Here is an 18814-nt window from a genome sequence, read left to right on the forward strand (position 1 = left end):
ATGATTTGATATCATTGGAGGCTTTCTAACATCAGTATATTGAGAACTGTCAGAAAGCCAGTCCCACAGTTGGTGAAGCAAACAAGCCAAATTATAAAGGTGAAAAGAAGGAAGACCCAAGCCACTTGCAGACCACAAACCCTGGAAAAATTTACCATTCATCTAATCTAATCTAATCTAATCCTTAGGTTTGTATACCGCATCATCTCCACATTCGTAGAGCTCGACGCGGTTTACAGTAGGAGAAATAGGAAGGAACTATTCATTTTACCCTTCTTGCCCCCCACCTCTCCTTGCATCCCCTTCAATCTGTCCCTCTGTTCCCTCTCCACCACCATATCCAACATTTCACAAGGGCTTTTTTCAGAAGAAATAGGGGCAGCGTTTGCATCAAATATAGCCACTTAGGAAAGATGATCATACAAAATAGAAGAACCTGACCCATCGGCAAGATAGGAAGATTCATCCAACGACGCAAGAGCAGTTTGGTCTCAGTCAGTAAGCGATCTACATTCATGTGATACAAAGCTTTAACATCCATTAGTAACTGAATACCAAGATATTGAAAATAAAGATGTTCCCAGCACAAGGGGAAAGCCGGTCCCCAATCCACCCACAGGGAATCTGGAAAGGCAAGGGCCTCCGACTTCTGATGATTAAGCCGGAAGCCCGAAAAGTCCCTGTACTCCCCAAAACGATAGGCAGAGAGACTTTAGAGTCGATCAAATAAACTACTTTGAAATGATGGACCCCCACAACCATTCCCTATATCTTTGGGTTGGTCTGAATGTCGCAAATGAGGGGGGGGGCTAACGTCAAGATGAATAACATGGACGAGAGGGAGCACTTCTGACGAGTGCCTCTACAAATTGGGAAAGGGTCCGAGAGAACATCATTCACTCAAACCCACACCAGAGGATCTTTATAAAGGGTACTGACTGCTTGTATGAACCAAGGTCCCAAGCCATATGCTTGTAAAACTGCAAACAGAAAACCCCAGTCCACCTGATCAAAGGCCTTCTCGGCGTCAAAACTGATCACCAGAGAAGATCCTGGGCCGCCTGTTCCAAAGCCGCCAAAATTTGCCTCATGTTCTTCGCAATAGCTCGGCCTTTCACAAAGCCAACCTGCTGATCCGAAGTAAGACCCGAAAGTTCTGCTGCCAGGCAATTAGCCAGAACCTTCACAAAAAGTTTAGCTTCAAAGTTCAACAATGAAATTGGCCTATACGATTCTGGCTTATTCGGTTCTTTGGTCGGCTTCAACAGAACTATAATTTGGACAATATTCAAATGCCTAGGGAGCGTCTCGGATTCAACAGCTTCATTAAACACCGACGCCAGCAGTGGTACTATCTCAACCCGCAAGATTTTATAAAACTCATTGTTCTTTGTTATTTTCCCAAGGTTTTGACAATTAATAATAATAATTTTATTCTTATATACCGCCAAAGCCATAGTAGTTTGAGGCGGACAATCAGTGAAATAATTATAATGAAAATCATCAAATACATGTAGGTAGGTTAAAGAGGTAATCAGAGAAAGAGAAAGTCAGAGTAATAGTCACAATGTAGGGACATCGAGTACATGTAAGTAGAATACAGAGATAAGGCTTTAAGAGTTCTTGGTTACAAATCGGTTAAACAAGTTAGTTTTAACTAGTTTTCTAAAGCTAAGATAGGATGAGGAGTGCTTAATTATGTTACCCAGCCAACCATTCTGTTGACCTGCTTGGAAAGCAAGAGTTCTGTCCAGGTATCTTTTGTATCGGCAGGCTTTTATTGTTGGGTGGCTAAACATATGTACTCTGCGTGTAGGCCTGATGGAACAATCCAAGTTAAAATGGGAAACCAGGTATATGGGGGCCAAACTTAGAATAGATTTGAAACAAAGACAAGCAAATTTGAACAACTCTCTTGCTTCCAAGGGCAGCAAATGAAGTTTTTGATAGTAGGGGGTTATATATTCCCATTTTTTTTAATACCAAAAATAAGTCGCACTACCGAATTTTGTATAATTCGGAGTCTTTGAAAGGTTTTCTTGAAAGACCCTAGATAAATGATGTTACAATAGTCGAGCAGGCTTAAAATGGAAGATTGCACCAATAAGCGGAATGATGCTGCATCAAAGTACTTTCTGATGGTTCTTAGTTTCCATAATGTCGAGAAGCCTTTTCTAACCAGTAACTCTGTGTGAACATCTAGAGTGAGGTAATGGTCCAGCGTCAGTCCCAGAATTTTTATGGAATCGACAATAGGAAAGTTCTGACTGTTCAAGGAAATTGAAGTATCTTTGATTTTGTCATGCAGACTTGCCAGAAAGAATTTGGTTTTTTCTGAGTTGAGTTTCAGTTTGAATTCAGCCATCCATGATTCAATTTGCTTTAAAGTTGATGCCAGATGATTCTTCATCTCAGATTAATTTATGTATTTAATAATTTTAAAATGTGATTCAGCCCCTGATGCAGCCTCAAGGGGGTGAAACACTGCCATGTCGAGCTAATAGTGTTTTTATAAATATTGTTTGTATTTTCATCAATGTGATCTGTTGTGCTTTTGGTTTATGTATATAATTTGTAGCTCATCTAGATTTGTGGATAATGTTGGCTATAAAATTATTGTAATTTTTTCATAATTTCTCCCAAAATAGGTTGGAAACCTTTGGCAACCTGATGCAATAGAACTGCTTGGAGAACTTCTTACAAAGCGATATGTTGAAGTTAATGTGGAGGTAAACTTTACACGCTTAAAAAAACTGGTTTTTAACTTCACTGCTTTATGTTATGATATTTTTTTGTAATTGTTTATTTTAAAGATTTTTCAATATACAATAAATACTCAGAAAATAAGACAACATAATAATAGATCTGGCACAAGGACCCAGCAAACAGATTAGATATTTAGAATTTTTGATGTTTCTCTGTGGACCCAATATTCTAAAAAAAAAAACAACCTGAACTCCTAAATTTGGGACCCATTTTCTGCCAAACTTAAGAGCCTAAATTTTCAGCTGAAAATTCACCTTCAGTTAGCATGCCGCAGAAAATGAAAATCACTCCTAACCCGGTTTCTAGTGCAATATGTTGTGGCCACCAGTGTGAACCCAGAGATGGGTTTCACTGAAGTCCTGATGACTACACCAAATAACACCCTTGCGTGTGACCCGGACTGGAGTCACCCTGCAGGACTGGGTCTTTGTAATATATAAAAAAACAAAACCCAAAATAAAGTCACAGCACTCAATAAGTTCATACAAATAGTTCAGTTTACTCAGTTCATTAACATGTGGCTGAATGCTTTCAATACTTTATGAACTTCAGTCAGAACTCTGGGTAGCATTCAATTAACCACCAGCAAAGCAAACAGCAACTTCTCAAAGTCCAAAAAAAAAGGCAAAACAGACAGCAGATGCAGTTAATCAAACTAGCATTAACCTTTCTTTTCTTTACTGTTCTTCAGCCTCTTCCAATAATGAGGCCTCAGCTCTCCAGAGAGCTTATGGGTCTGCTTTATAACAATAACTTGGTTTAGTCCACAAAAATAGTAGTCTTTCATTCAAATCACAAAACAAAAATAGGAAAGCCTCTGGCAATCACCTAATATGGCTGCCAGGAAACAGGAGAGAGAATATCAGGTTCTGCACAAGTTTGGGCCTTCCTTCAGGCTTCAAATTCCCACCCAGATATCAGCAAAAACCTCTCCCTCATTCTCTCTCAGCTTTCACCCCAAAACAATATTCAAAAGCCAGCTTCTCAGCCTACAAACAGTAAAGAAAAACAAAACACTCACTGCTTGTGGCTTACATTCCAATTCACTTGCATTGGTTCAGGCTGATAGTCATTCACACTAGCACAAGCCTCCTGAAAATCCATAGGTTCCTGTAAGGAAGTCACCTCTTCAGGCTGTGCACAATTATCTAGCTCCATCGGTTGGGGTTTGTTGTCCCTGTCCGGTTCCCCAGGGTTTTTAGGGAGGAAAGACCCAAACTTCCTCCCTAGCTGGCCTGTTTTCTTACTGACTGGGCCAGGCTTATATTCCCAAGGGCAACGCCCTGCTTGCTCAGATCTGGCTGAGATCCAAGGACCTCTTGGGCTCCCCTGGTGGTTACTGGAATTATTCAGCTCAAACCCAGCCTGTCCTTTTCCAATTCCTCCCCGGGTTTTCTTTATTACTCTCTTCTTCTCTGACTTAACTGGAATCTGAACTGGGGAAAGGTCTGGCTGGTCACATACCCCCACCGTTAAATGGTGCTTATCCCTATAAGCACCCGTAAGTGAAGAAAGGGGCAAAAAAAAAAAAACTCCATAGGTCAGCCTTATTTGTGTCTCCTATTTCGAAATCTTTTCTCCTCTGGTCGGGGATCTGCACACAGATTCTCAAAATCCTCTGGCCAGTGAAGCACAGCAGGCTCAGGATTTTTGACCACTTGTGGTTGGCACGCTTCAGACCCTTCTAATCCTTCCACCCTTACTGTGATGGCCGTAAGGACCTGGGCTATTTCCTCCACTCGTTCTTGTATTTGTTCTTGCAAATTATTCACACTACCACCCACACGTTTCACTGAGTCAGCTACTGTGCCTAGCTGGATAGCTTGCTGTTCTAACTGGCTCTTATTATTCCGACCCTGCTTGGCTAAGCTATCAGGTTCCATCCCTTCAGTAGCCCAAAGTTCATGTGAGGTTTGAATCTTCTTAAATTGGGACTGCAACTCTTGTTGCTGAGCTTGACTATTAGATGTCTTAGATTCTAATTCCCTCAACTGGGATTTTACCTGATCTAGAGATTCCTCAATTGAGTGAGAATGACGCTGTGTTTGTGCAGATATTTCTTGTTTTAGGGTCTCACCTAGTTTGGACAAAAGTTCACTATTATCCTGACTTCGTTTCGTATTACTTTTAATGCCCTCATCTACCCATTGTGCGTGTACAGTGGCCAACTCCTCTTTCCAACGAGCCTCCTGAGTCTTAGTCCTCACTTGTACTTCATTTTTCAAAGCAGCTATTTCCTGCCGTAAATTCCCCATTTCTTCTGTAACTTGCTTCCTAGTGTCATGTTCTAAGGTAATAGCTTGCAACTCTTCCTGTAAGTTTTCCCCTGCGGAATCACGAACAAATGTTTGCGGATTGTTCGTGACCCTCCTGTCAGAAGATCCAAATCCCTTTTCCCCTCTACTGGTATCTTTTAGGTGTTCCCAGCGTTCCAACTTAGGAAACCAGATCCGCTCACATATCAACTGGGCAATTTTTTCTCCAGGATGAACCTGGTAATCCGAATTCCCGTGGTTTACTAATAAAACCCCGACATTTCCCCTATAATCAGGGTCAATTATTCCCGCAGCTACGTCAAGAGAGTGTTCCGCTGCCAGGCCTGACCGCGGACCTATTCTTATATAGGAGCCCGGGGGAGGGGCCACCTGAATATCCGTTTTCAATGTCGCTCTGCCTTTAGCTGGCACTATCTGCTCATAGGCCGCATAAATGTCAAAGCCTGCTGCTTTTGAGTATGCTTGTGTGGGGACCTTAGCCTTCTCTGACAGGGGTACCCACCTAAGTGTAGGCCGCCACCCGGGTCTACCGGATGTAAAAGAAGACTGTCTCCTTTTCCAACCTTCCCTATTGGAATAGCATCCACCCTTAACCTGAGTTCCCAACACACATTTAGCAGAATATTGAGATTTGGTTAGAGAGTTATTCCCCCACGGTCTAGCTAGCCTTCCCTTCTTCTCCCATCCGGGCCAATCTCTGCCTAGAATCACGGGGAAAGGGCATGACTGCACAACCGCCACTGGAAGTTTATATTTCTCCCTATTGTGTTCTAACGATATGTTAGTAAGAGGATATCGTCTAGCATCCCCATGCACACATCGGACGGCCACTTCATTTAACCCCTCTTTTCTAAAGGGAGGGCACTCAATTTGTTTCCACATTTGGCGTGAAATCACGGATTGTTCCGCCCCTGTATCCAGTAAGGCCATTATTTTTTTTCCCGCTACCCATACCGGGACCTGGCCCTTCGACGTATCTGCCCTATCAGTGACTCGCTTAATCACAAAATCCCTTCTCTCTCTACACATCCGTTGAGTATGTCCTATCTTCCCGCACCGATAACACTTTCTTTGATTTCCCTGTGTGATAGGCCTAGGTGCGGGCAGAGCAGGATCCTTTAACGGGTTTTTTTTATTTTGATCCCCAGGACTCTGTCTAAGAGAATACCCCGGTATGCCCCCTGAGCCTTCCCCTACGGGTTCCTGGGAGTCTATGTAGGCCTCGGCAACCTCTAAGACCTGCCCCAGTGTTTTGCAATTCTGTCTTTTCACCCATAATTTTAGATTCTTAGGAACAGCCTCTAACAGCTGTTCCTTTAATACCTCAGCAAAAAGGGCCCTTGCATCGTTCAAGCAAGGCAATAGCCACTTCTCCGCTAGCTTAGTGATTCGCTGAAGGAGGGCTTTGGGCCTTTCTGAAGGTAACATCTGTGTGGCCCTAAATCTCTGACGGTAGTGCTCGTTGGTATACCCCAGATAGTCCAAAATATGGGCTTTCACCGTGAGGTAGCTGTCCGCATGTTCAGGGCCCAGGGTTTGGAATGCGGCTAGGGACTCACCAGCTAAACAGGGTAACAGCCTCACCACCCATTGCTCCCTAGGCCATCCTGCCGCCACCGCTATCCGCTCAAATGAGGCCAAAAAATCATCCGGGGCATCTCCGGGACCAATTTTGCACAAATTAAGGTTTGTCAATTGATTTACGCCCACCATTGTGGGTGATACTATACTTGGAGTTTCCGGCCTCATTGGCTGAGTAGTGGTCTGCTGTAGGATCTGGGCGAATATCTTGGCCTGCTCCTGCATGGTCACCATTAACTCGCCGTGTTGCCGTAACATAGTGTCCTGGCTGGCTTGCCACCGCTCCTCACTTGATCTTAATAGGCCTTTTAGTTCTTCAGCTTGTCTCTGCCGCTCCCCAGCCAATGCTGCCAGTATCTGGGCTTGCTCCATAATCGGGACCTGAAAGGCAAACAAAAAGAAAAGGAACCCAAGTGTGGCTTCTTGGTACCCTTGTTCCTCCCCTTAGCAGGCTCCCCCAGCCTAGGTACTCTTACCGATAGTACTGGAGAGTCTGCGCCTTTGGGTCTTGGGCCTCCTTGGCCCCCAGTCGCTCTCCGCACGGCTTGTCCTACTGGAACCCGGTTCTTCTGGATCCGAAGCTGGAACCCTGGTCCGGCTTCTTTGAAACCCTCCGTATGCCGCACTGGAACCACGATCTGGTGCTCTCCGCCTCCACCGTTGAACTGAATCCCCATACAGGTCTTCTCAAGAGGTACTTGGCACTTCCTCCACACTTCCGGTTAAGGACTCCTCCTCCAAGTGGATGATTAGGATTTCTGGGGCTCAAATACTTTAATCCAGACAAATTAGTCCATAGTTCAAAAAACAAAATTAAACAGGAAGCTAAATATGCCTTCTCTAGCCCCAAGTCCAAAATTGAAAAAGCCAAAAGAAAAACGTTTTTTTTTTTTTTTTTTTTTTTTTTTTCAAATGCAGTGCTTAACAGTGTCCTGCAGGAGGTGCAATAATCCCACTCCTGATACCAATTAATGTGGCCACCAGTGTGAACCCAGAGATGGGTTTCACTGAAGTCCTGATGACTACACCAAATAACACCCTTGCGTGTGACCCGGACTGGAGTCACCCTGCAGGACTGGGTCTTTGTAATATATAAAAAAACAAAACCCAAAATAAAGTCACAGCACTCAATAAGTTCATACAAATAGTTCAGTTTACTCAGTTCATTAACATGTGGCTGAATGCTTTCAATACTTTATGAACTTCAGTCAGAACTCTGGGTAGCATTCAATTAACCACCAGCAAAGCAAACAGCAACTTCTCAAAGTCCAAAAAAAAAGGCAAAACAGACAGCAGATGCAGTTAATCAAACTAGCATTAACCTTTCTTTTCTTTACTGTTCTTCAGCCTCTTCCAATAATGAGGCCTCAGCTCTCCAGAGAGCTTATGGGTCTGCTTTATAACAATAACTTGGTTTAGTCCACAAAAATAGTAGTCTTTCATTCAAATCACAAAACAAAAATAGGAAAGCCTCTGGCAATCACCTAATATGGCTGCCAGGAAACAGGAGAGAGAATATCAGGTTCTGCACAAGTTTGGGCCTTCCTTCAGGCTTCAAATTCCCACCCAGATATCAGCAAAAACCTCTCCCTCATTCTCTCTCAGCTTTCACCCCAAAACAATATTCAAAAGCCAGCTTCTCAGCCTACAAACAGTAAAGAAAAACAAAACACTCACTGCTTGTGGCTTACATTCCAATTCACTTGCATTGGTTCAGGCTGATAGTCATTCACACTAGCACAAGCCTCCTGAAAATCCATAGGTTCCTGTAAGGAAGTCACCTCTTCAGGCTGTGCACAATTATCTAGCTCCATCGGTTGGGGTTTGTTGTCCCTGTCCGGTTCCCCAGGGTTTTTAGGGAGGAAAGACCCAAACTTCCTCCCTAGCTGGCCTGTTTTCTTACTGACTGGGCCAGGCTTATATTCCCAAGGGCAACGCCCTGCTTGCTCAGATCTGGCTGAGATCCAAGGACCTCTTGGGCTCCCCTGGTGGTTACTGGAATTATTCAGCTCAAACCCAGCCTGTCCTTTTCCAATTCCTCCCCGGGTTTTCTTTATTACTCTCTTCTTCTCTGACTTAACTGGAATCTGAACTGGGGAAAGGTCTGGCTGGTCACAATGTCTAGTAGGCCTGAACGCTAGGGTTATCTATCTCCAGTGTTTCTCAACGTCTTCAAGCCAAGTACCTTTTAAGGGCTCCTTTTACTAAGGTGCACTAGCATTTTTAGTGCACGCAGCAGATTAGCGCGCACTAACCCCGCGCTATGCGGCTAGAACTAGCGCCAGCTCAATGCTGGTGTCAGCATCTTGCACGCGTAGCATTGTAGAGCGCGCTATTTCGTGCATTAAAGTCCTATCGCAGCTTAGTAAAAGGAGTCATAAGTCTAACAAATATCAACAGAGTACCCCCGCCCAAGCTCTACCCCAGACTCGCCCAAACTCCGTCCCGGACCCTACCCCATAATAATGGTACTAATTGTAATGCAATTTCTTCTATCCACTTTTCATATAAACACAATATAATCTTATTTAATACATAATGGAAAAACACAAAGCACACTAAGCAGAGAAAATCTTATATCATTTATATTCGGGGTGGAGGGTTCAAAGAGGTCAAGGCAAATGAGTTTAAATATTGTAACCCCACTGTGGTCAGAGCGGGACACCACAGCGCTCCAACAGGTTACTTAGATAAATTACACCAGCGTGTGACCCGGGATGGAGTCACCCTGCAGGACTGGACTGACAAGGCAGGAACCAAAATCAAAGTCACACAAACGAGGTTTATATGAACATAGTTCAGCTTTACTGATCCAAACATAAAGGTAAGGAGTTCATAAATAAAGATGCAAATGTCAGTAGGCAAAACACCAGCAAAGCAAAAATGCAAAAGTCAGGAAAAATAATGCAGCACAAAATAAAGCCAAAATGGCAGCTGAGTTTTCAGCTCTCCTCAGAGCCAGCACAAGTCTACTCCCAAGCAGCTTGTTCAATTTACCAAAATACAGTTCAGTGCACTTGTTCCAGCAATTCACAGTGTTTAAAAATAAATAAAGCCTCTGGCAGATTTATACCACTGCCAGGAAAGGAGGTTTTGCAAATTAAAGCCTCAGGAATGGCTTTCAAACTCCCACCCAAGGTGACAACAAAACCTCTCCCCAAAATGACACTCCTAGCTTTACAGAAAAACAAAATAGTCCAAAACAGGCAAACAGTCACTTGCAAACCAAAACTCACTGTTTGCAGCTAGAAATCAGGTCCACCTGCATGGCCTCAGGAAAGTTGGTATCGCATTCAGGAAAACTCTCTTGGCATTCCATGGGCAGTTCAGCATCCAACAAAGACAGCTCCTCAGCTTGTCCAGTCTCCTCCACTTCCATCGGTGTGGCTTAGTGCACCTGCTTGACCCAGGGAGTTCCTCCGGGAGACAAGGCCTAAACCTTCTCCCTAGCCGGTCTGCTTGTCTGTTCTCCACTACTGGCTTAAATACTCTAGGGACACGCCCTACCCTGGCTGAGTCAGCAGTGTTCAATGAGACCCTTGGGCTCCCCCAGTGGTGACTTGGATACAGCTCACCCACCTCACTATCAGAAAGCTCCAGCTCCCTCTGGTGGTCAACAGGAAAATGATCAGAATTAGAAATGGAATGCAACTTGCCAATTCCTTTCCTGATTTTCTTTTGAACCTGGCCCTGAGCTCTAACTGGGACTTTGGCGGGGATAACGCCTGGATGGTCACAATATGCAATGTCACCTCAGTAACAACTATAGAAAAATAGACAAATATAGTGCAAAATATAGATATCACTAAATTGAAAATAGAAAGAAATATTGGATGCACAGTCAGAAGGACGTACAACCAGAGACTTGTGAAATCACCAGACAACAAAGGTAGAAAAAATGATTTTGACTCCTGCACGCTGCTTCTCCTCTGGACCTCATTTCCTTCCCCAACCAACATCTCTCTTTGTCCCTCCATGAGTCCAACTTTTCTTCCTCTCTCCTCCACCCCCATTGCCAACATGGCTCTCTCTCTCGCTCTCTGTCTATCTGTCATGAGAGATCCAAGCTTCTCTCCCATCCCCCTCTACTGCCACATCCAATATTTCTCCCTCATCTCCTGGATCATGTGCAGCATTTTTTACCACAGCCCACCAGCCCCATGCCCATTTTTCCTATCACTCCTATCCAGCATAATGCCACATCTCTCCCTCCATCACTATGTCCAACATTCCTCTCCTTGCATCCCCTTCAATCTGTCCCTTTGTTCCCTCTCCACCACCATATCCAACATTTCTTCCTCTCATCCTTCTCTTCCCCATGCTTCTCTACCTCAATCCTCTCTCTCTGCCCAATTGTCCTTTCTTCTTTTCTCCATATGCACCATTTCTTTTCCTCTCACTCGCACACTCATGCTCAACAATTCTCCCTTTCTATTCCCTCCCTCCTATGTCCCAAGCTAGAGCCCCTTTCCTTCTTCCCCATATTCATGCCCCTTCCCTCCTTTTTCTGTGTCGAGCTCATGCTCCCCTCCCTGCCTTACAGCCTTTGTCTCAAAATTGCACCCCTCCAGTGGCCCAACGCTTCCCCCCTCCTTTTTCCCTTTGTCCCAGAAAGATAATGTCCCCATACTTGTTTGCACCACACTCGCTCCATCTGCCTTCAGCGGCACTTGTTGCAGGCAGTGGTTCACACGCTGCACGTAGCTGGACCTACAAGCCTTCTCTCTTGACGTCAGAGAGAAAGTTTCCTGGTCAGCTACATGCAGCATGTGAACCACTGCCTGCATCAAGTGCCACTGAAGGCAGAAAGAGCGATTATCCCAGGACAAGCAGGCAGCATATTCTCAACAGTGGGTGACGTCACCGACGGAGCCCCGCAGCGGACAGCCTCGAAAGCAGACTTGCTTGAAGATCTATGTAAGAGCTTACGAGTGCTGCACTGCACATGCGTGAGTGCCTTCCCGCCCGAGTTAGGGCGCGCGTCTCCTGTGAAATACCTCAGTTCAGTTTTCCGCGGAGCCGAGAAGTCCTCTTCACTTCAGCTCTGCAGCCTTCATTGCCTTCTCTCACCATGGCTTTCTTATTTTTGTTAGTCGCTGTGTTCGCGTTTCTTTTAATCTTTCTTTTCTTTAAAAAAAAAAAAAAAGAAACTTGCCAGAGAAATGAACTTTTTGATGATTCTATTGAAGCTGCTACAAAGCGTTTCTCTGAACATGAGTACTCTTTTGCTTCCTTGATTCGGCCGAAGCCTAAGACTCCTGCTCGGCCATACAAACAACCACCACGTCATTATCCTCAAAAAAATGACGCCAGCTTTCTCCAGGCCTCCACCTAGAAGGCCTCCACAGCAGCAACGACAGCAGAAAGCTCAGACTCCTGCTGCGGCTAAACCAGCTCAGTCTTTTTGATATTCACAGTCTGAGCATACCAACCTCCCTTCATCAGACTTCTCTTCTACCAATAGGAGGTCATCTTCACCATTTTTATCACCAGTGGGAAATGATCACCTCAGATCTCTGGGTTCTCACATCCTTTAGGAGTGATACTCACTTCACTTTCTTCAAGTGCCTCCAGATCACCCTCCAAGAGAGTGTCCTTCAAATTTGCACAACTTCCACTTCTTCAGGAAGCTCAGGCTCTTCTTCGCCTTCGAGCTGTCGAGGAAGTTCCCTTAAACCAACGGGACAAGGGCTTTTATTCCCATTATTTTGTGGTCCCAAAGAAGACGGGGGATTTGCGACCCATTCTGGACCTCAGAGCCTTCAACAAATTTCTAGTCAAAGAGAAGTTTCGGATGCTTTCTTTACCAACGTTATATTCCCTGATGGATCAGGGAGATTGGCTATGCTCTCTGGATCTCAAAGAGGCTTACACTCATCTCCCGATTCATCCAGCTTCTCGCAAATATCTTCGATTCCAGGTGGGGAATCTTCACCTACAATACAGAGTTCTTCCTTTCGGACTCACCTCACCCACCAGAGTCTTCACGAAGTGTCTGGTAGTGGTGGCTGCAGCCCTCTGTGCCCAGGGTCTTCAACTTCTTCCATACCTCGACAACTGGCTTATCAAAGGCCCCTCTCAACAAGGGGTTATTGCAGCGACCCAACAGGCTATTATGTTCTTCTAATGTCTGGTGTTTGAAGTCAACTTTCCAAAATCCCAGTTGACCCCCATCTCAACCTCTTCAGTTCATTGGGGCCACTCTGGACACTGTCCAACTCGGAGCGTTTCTACCTCCACCATATCGGAATACCTTCACTCGCCTTTGCCATCAAGTGTCTCATCTCGCATCAATTTCAGCAAGACAAATGATGGTTCTGCTCGGTCACATGGCTTCTACAGTTCACGTGACACCTTTTGCCAGACTTCACCTTCGCATACCTCAGTGGACCCTGGCATCTCAGTGGCAACAAGCTACTGATCCACTTTCTCAACAAATTACAGTAACTCCTTTGTTGAAGCAGTCTCTCCACGGGTGGATGCTCTCTTCCAATCTTTCTAGAGGTTTGCTCTTCCACACTCTCCCTCATCAGAAGGTTCTCACAACAGACTCGTCAACCTACGCATGGGTAGCCAATCTAGACGATCTCCGTATCCAAGGTCATTGGTCTCTTGCGGACCGTCTTTGTCACATCAATCTGTTGGAACTCAGAGCGATTTTCAAAGCTTTTCAACACCTTCTTCACGATCAGGTAGTCCTTGTCCGGACGGACAACCAAATCGCCATGTACTATGTCAACAAACAGGGACGTACGGGATCTCACTCCCTTTGTCAAGAAGCTCTAAACTAAACTAACTAAACTAAACCTTAAGTTTATATACCGCATCATCTCCACGGAAGTAGAGCTCGGCACGGTTTACAAGAACTTAAAAATGAGAAAGGGTAGGAAAAGGTTTACATAAGTTTATAAGTTGAGTGGAAAAGTAAGGGAAAAAGAAATTACATGTTAGAGAAGAGCCAGGTTTTTAGTTGCTTGCGGAATAAATGGAGGGAACTCAGGTTCCGCAGCGGGATGGTAAGGTCATTCCAGAGACCTGTGATTTTGAATAGAAGTGATTTTCCCAGTTTACCTGCGTGGAGAATACCATGTAGGGAGGGGAAGGATAGTTTTAATTTATGGGCGGTCCTGGTGGAGTCAGGGCACAAGGAGTTGAAGGAAAGTGGGATTAGGGAGGGAAGGATGCCGTGAAGCTGTGGGATTGGGCAATCCATCACAACATCTTTCTCAGAGCTGTCTACATTCAAAGATCAGCACAACTGTCTGGCGGACAAATTGAGTCGTCTTCTACAACGACACGAATGGACACTCAATTCCTCGCCTCCACGTAAGGTGTTTGCTCAGTGGGGGACTCCTCAAAAAGACCTCTTTGCCTCCCCCCTCAACAACAAGCTGCCTCAGTTCTGCTCTCGAATATACTCTCCCCAGTAACTCAAGTCAGATGCTTACCTCCTGGATTGGACGGGTCAGTTTCTCTATGCCTTCCCTTCATTCCCTCTGATTCTCAAGACTCTTGTCAAACTCAAGACAGAATATGCCACCATGATTCTGATAGCTCCTCGGTGGCCCAGACAACCTTGGTACTCCCTTCTACTTCAACTCAGCACCAGGGAGCCTCTGCTTCTACCAGTTTTTCCCTCTCAGCTTACTCAGAGTCGAGGGTCCTTGCTACATCCCAACCTGCAGTCTCTACACTTAACAGCTTGGTACCTTTCAACCTAACAGACTCTCTACAGTTCTCTGTCTGTACAGGATATTTTGGTAGCTTCCAGAAAGCCGTCCACTAGGCAGTGTTACGGCCAGAAATGGACTAGATTTTCTGCTTGGTGTTCAAGTTCAAGTTTATTTGTTCTTGATGAATCGCCTATTCAAATTGCTAGGCGATGTACAGCAATAAAAACATATACTAATAAAATATACAAATAAAATGTTAGTATTAACACTCGCCATATGGAGCCAATAGCTATCTCCTTGGCTTCTGTTTTGGATTATTTACTTCACTTATCGCAATCTGGACTCCAGTCTACATCTATCCGAGTCCATCTCAGTGCGATTGCTACTTTTCATCAGCCTTTTGATGGGAAGCCTCTGTCTGCACATCCTGTGGTTTCCCATTTTATGAAAGGACTTTTTAATGTTCATCCACCACTCAAACCATCCCCAGTGGTCTGGGATCTCAATGTTGTCTTGGTTCAATTGATGAAGCCTCCATTTGAACCAATTGATAAGGCTCATCTCAAGTACCTTACTTGGAAAGTAGTTTTCCTGATTGCCCTCACGTCTGCTCGAAGAGTCAGTGAGTTACAAGCTTTGGTTGCGGATCCATCTTTCACAGTTCACATACAGGGAGCCTCTGCAAGGGATTTTGGGCTTCCATTGCAGGGCTTTACCCTGGATTTTGTGAGCCTGATGTGGAATGCCTATTTATATTGCCAGGGTCCTCCAGCATCTGCTTTAAGCGTGTCGATGATTGCGCATATGAGAATGTTCCCTCAGGTCACTCCCCGATCAGAAACAGATGCTGTACAGGACTAGGATATTCAGTCAAAGATCAACTGAGATGTTTGGGGATCTGATTCTATGCCACTATTGTCCCAGAGAGCTGCATCCTCCCTGGTAGAGTCTGGCTCTCAATATGAGCCCAGTAGTCAGGAGGTGGTGATCGCCCTTGACTAGGGGGATGACCCTACTGTGCAGCACCTATTTAAGGCTACCGCACTCCATGCAATATTGCAGATTCACTACAGGAATTAAAATTGGAATCCCCATAAGCCTTCACTTCACAATGCTCAGTTATGAGTGGTTCCATTGCTCTGACCACATTCTTCCCTTCACATCCTGACATCACTAAGCTGCTCTGGGTATCTAGCAGATGTCCTCAATCCAGCTGTCTGGTCACCCAATCAAAAAATTCAATCAGGTACGTTTGGCACCATTTACCTTTAGTAAAGCCATGTTGCCTCGGATCCTGTAACTTATTAGATTCTAGGAAGTTCACTATCCTTTCTTTCAGCAACACAGAGGTTAAATCTTACAAGTGGGTATACAGTGGTGCCTCGCATAACGGACGCCTCGCACAGCGAACGCTGTGCACAACGAACTTCTTGTCTTGATTCGTACAACGGACTTCGTTTCACACAACGAAGTCGCCCGAGGGGCCCGGGGGGGCGGAACTACTCTCGCCGCTTCCTAATGTGAGCCGGGAACAGCAGCACCCTCCTGTCTGAATGCAGTGTTCCATCATCTCCCTCCACCTCACCTTAGATGCCGAGTTTTCCGGCTTTCTTTTTCGGCCAGCCACACACTTTCAAAGAGCAGCACATGCGCAGATGCTCTGTTGTTCAATCTTCTCCTCTGACGCAACCGGAAACAGGAAGTTGCAGGAGAGGAGAACATTGATCAACTCCAGCAGCTGCGCGTGCACAGCTTTTTGAAAGCGTGCGGCTGGGTGAAAAAGAAAGCTGGCAAACTCTGCATATAAGGTGAGGTGGAGGGAGGGAAATGGCGGAACGCTGCGATCGGGCGGGTAGGGCTGCAGAACGAATTATTTTGTTTTACATGTATTCTTATGGGAAAACAGGGCTGCAGAACGAATTATTTTGTTTTACATGTATTCTTATGGGAAAACGCGTTTCACACAACGAACTTTTCGCATAACAAACTTGCTCCTGGAACGAATTAAGTTCGTTGTGTGAGGCACCACTGTATATCTCATCATGACCAGCAGGTGGAGACCGAAACAAAACTGTGGAATAGTACATAAGAGAGACCTTCCCCTATTCCTGTTAGTCTTCTTTCAGTCTGTAACAGGTGTTGAGTGAGCTGTACCCATCTTCCTTGGTAGGGTTGTTGGAATTTGTTAGATTGTTTTCTCCCCCTGTTTCCTGAATATAATAAAATAAATTGGAAAAATCTTTATCAGACAGTTCATATTTAGTGTACTTTACCACCAGCACTGAAAAGGCTACTTTATTTCTTAACTTTTAGAGGAGCTAAAAATTTATTTTTTTGCAAAATTTGTATTGGGTTAATTTTTGTCTTTTCTTGTTTTACTTGGTAAGCTTTGTAATCTGCTTTGAACTTGTTTCCAGGGAGTTTTGGCATATAAAGACCACATTATATCTCTAAAAATTGTGTACTTTCTACAGAAAATATTTGGAGCTGATAATGGGAGATGTATATAACTGTATTGGAGTCTCCCAAGATTTATTCCTGCTGTGAGCATGAGTATATCTGTTTGGTTAAGAGCCAAATTAAAGCTGCATTTCTAGCTGAATGACTGTCTTGCTGGAGTTAAAGCCTGATGATGGTCCGTAATAGGTTAACTCTGCCTCCTGTGTACTACCGTATTTTCACGCATATAACGCGCGCATTATACACGATTTTACAAACCGCGCATAACCATGCGCGTTATACGCGTGAGCGCGTTTTACAACTGTTTTTTTTACATAGTTCCCCCCCCCCCCCCGACGTCCGATTCACCCCGCAGGACCGCTCGCACCCCCACCCCGAAGGACCGCTCGCACTCGCACCCCGAAGGACCGCTTGCACCCCCACAGCCTTCCACCCCTTCCTCTTCCGGCGGTCCCAGCCCTTCTGTGAGCCCTGCGTCTGCTGCTTCCTCTTCCGGCGTTCCCGCCCTTTCTTTGACGTCAGAGAAAGGGCGGGACCGCCGGAAGAGGAAGCAGCGCAGGTGCAGGGCTCACAGAAGGGCCGGGACTGCCGGAAGAGGAAGCAGCAGACGCAGGGCTCACAGAAGGGCCGGGACCGCCGGCAGAGGAAGCAGCAGGACAACGGTAGGAGCTTCTCCATGATGGGGGGGGGTGGAAGGCTGTGGGGGTGCAAGCGGTCCTTCGGGGTGCGAGTGCGAGCGGTCCTTCGGGGTGGGGGTACGAGCGGTCCTGCGGGGTGAATCGGACGTCGGGGGGGGGGGGGAACTATGTAAAAAAAAACAGTTGTAAATTTGTGTTCCCCGCGTGCTATACCCATGTGCGCGTTTTACACGGGTGCGCGGTATATGAGTGAAAATACGGTATATATACACTCAAATATGTTGATACGAATATAAGTCGAGACCTCCTTTTCCCCCAAAAATGAGGAAAAATGTTTGACTCGAATATAAGTCGGGCAGCTTAATATTCAAGTGCCCTGTCAGGCTCTGCACCCAGCCCCCTCCCTGCCAAGCTTTGCACCCAGCCCCCTTCCCTCCCTCCCCTGTCAGGCTCTGCACCTAGCACTCTTCCTTTCATCCTTCCCTCCGCTGTCAGGCTCTGTACCCAGCACCCTTTCTTCCTTTCCTCTGTCAAACTCTGCACCCGCTCTCCCAGGCTCTACCCTCTGTCCCCATCCCTGTCCTATCCCGATCCCTGGTGGAAGTGCAGCGGGCAGGAGCAAGCTTTCCGAACGCCTGTCCCACTGCTAACCGGTTGCCACAGATCGAGTTTCTTCGGCCACTGAGCGGCACGAGCAGGAGCGTGATTTGGTGCTGAGCGGCTTCCTTACTGGCTCAAAACTTTCTTATTCAATGACGCCTACGATACCTAACCTAGGATTCTGTCTGCTTTCCCAGAAATAATTTTCATTTCAGGTTCACAACACTAAACGCCTTGCTTGAGGTGAACTAGTCCTAATGTTCTACCCTCCCTCTTCCTTTTTTTTTTTAGTTGGTTTTTTTTTCTCGATGTATTTTTACCACCTCTTATACCTTCCACCCCTTTATTTTCATTCTTATGTCTTGTCACTTCCCCCCTCACTAAATTATGTGATGAGTTTTTTTTCCTTTTTAATTCCCTTTTTAATATTTGTTTTTTAATGTATTTTATTTATTGTAAACCGTCTAGATGGTTTGATTGGTGGTATATCAAGAAATTAATAAACTTGGAAACTCCCGTGAATTCTCATAAGAATTTGCGGGAGCCAGTAAGGAAGCCCAGTGCCAAGCAGGAGCGCCAAATCGCACTCCTGCTTATGCTCAGCGGCTGAAGAAATTTGATCTGCGGTAGCCAGTTAGCAGTGGGACAGGAGTTCAGAAAGCGTACTCCTGCCTGCTGCACCTCCACCAGAGATAGGCAGAGGTATGAGGATAGGGCAGGGAGGAGGGGGGCCGAGCCTGGCGTCGGCGATGAAGGTGGACTGAAAAATTCTGAGAGGGGGCTTTGGCTCAAATATAAACTAGGACCCCCATTTTGGGGC

The 18814-nt window shown here is 45.5% G+C and overlaps 1 protein-coding gene across 6 annotated transcripts in view; it reads left to right on the forward strand.

Moving 5' to 3' along the window:
- The window catches only part of RNF17 (ring finger protein 17), a 510797-nt gene that overhangs the window by 431753 nt on the left and 60230 nt on the right, over positions 1–18814 (forward strand). For all 6 annotated transcript variants that reach the window (XM_033948471.1, XM_033948470.1, XM_033948472.1 and 3 more), the window contains one exon: positions 2649–2729. In XM_033948471.1, the coding sequence (XP_033804362.1) occupies positions 2649–2729 (81 nt within the window). The remainder of the gene's footprint in view (positions 1–2648; positions 2730–18814) is intronic.

Source organism: Geotrypetes seraphini, chromosome 6 (assembly GCF_902459505.1).
Source record: "Geotrypetes seraphini chromosome 6, aGeoSer1.1, whole genome shotgun sequence".
In the NCBI taxonomy this organism is placed as follows: domain Eukaryota; kingdom Metazoa; phylum Chordata; class Amphibia; order Gymnophiona; family Dermophiidae; genus Geotrypetes; species Geotrypetes seraphini.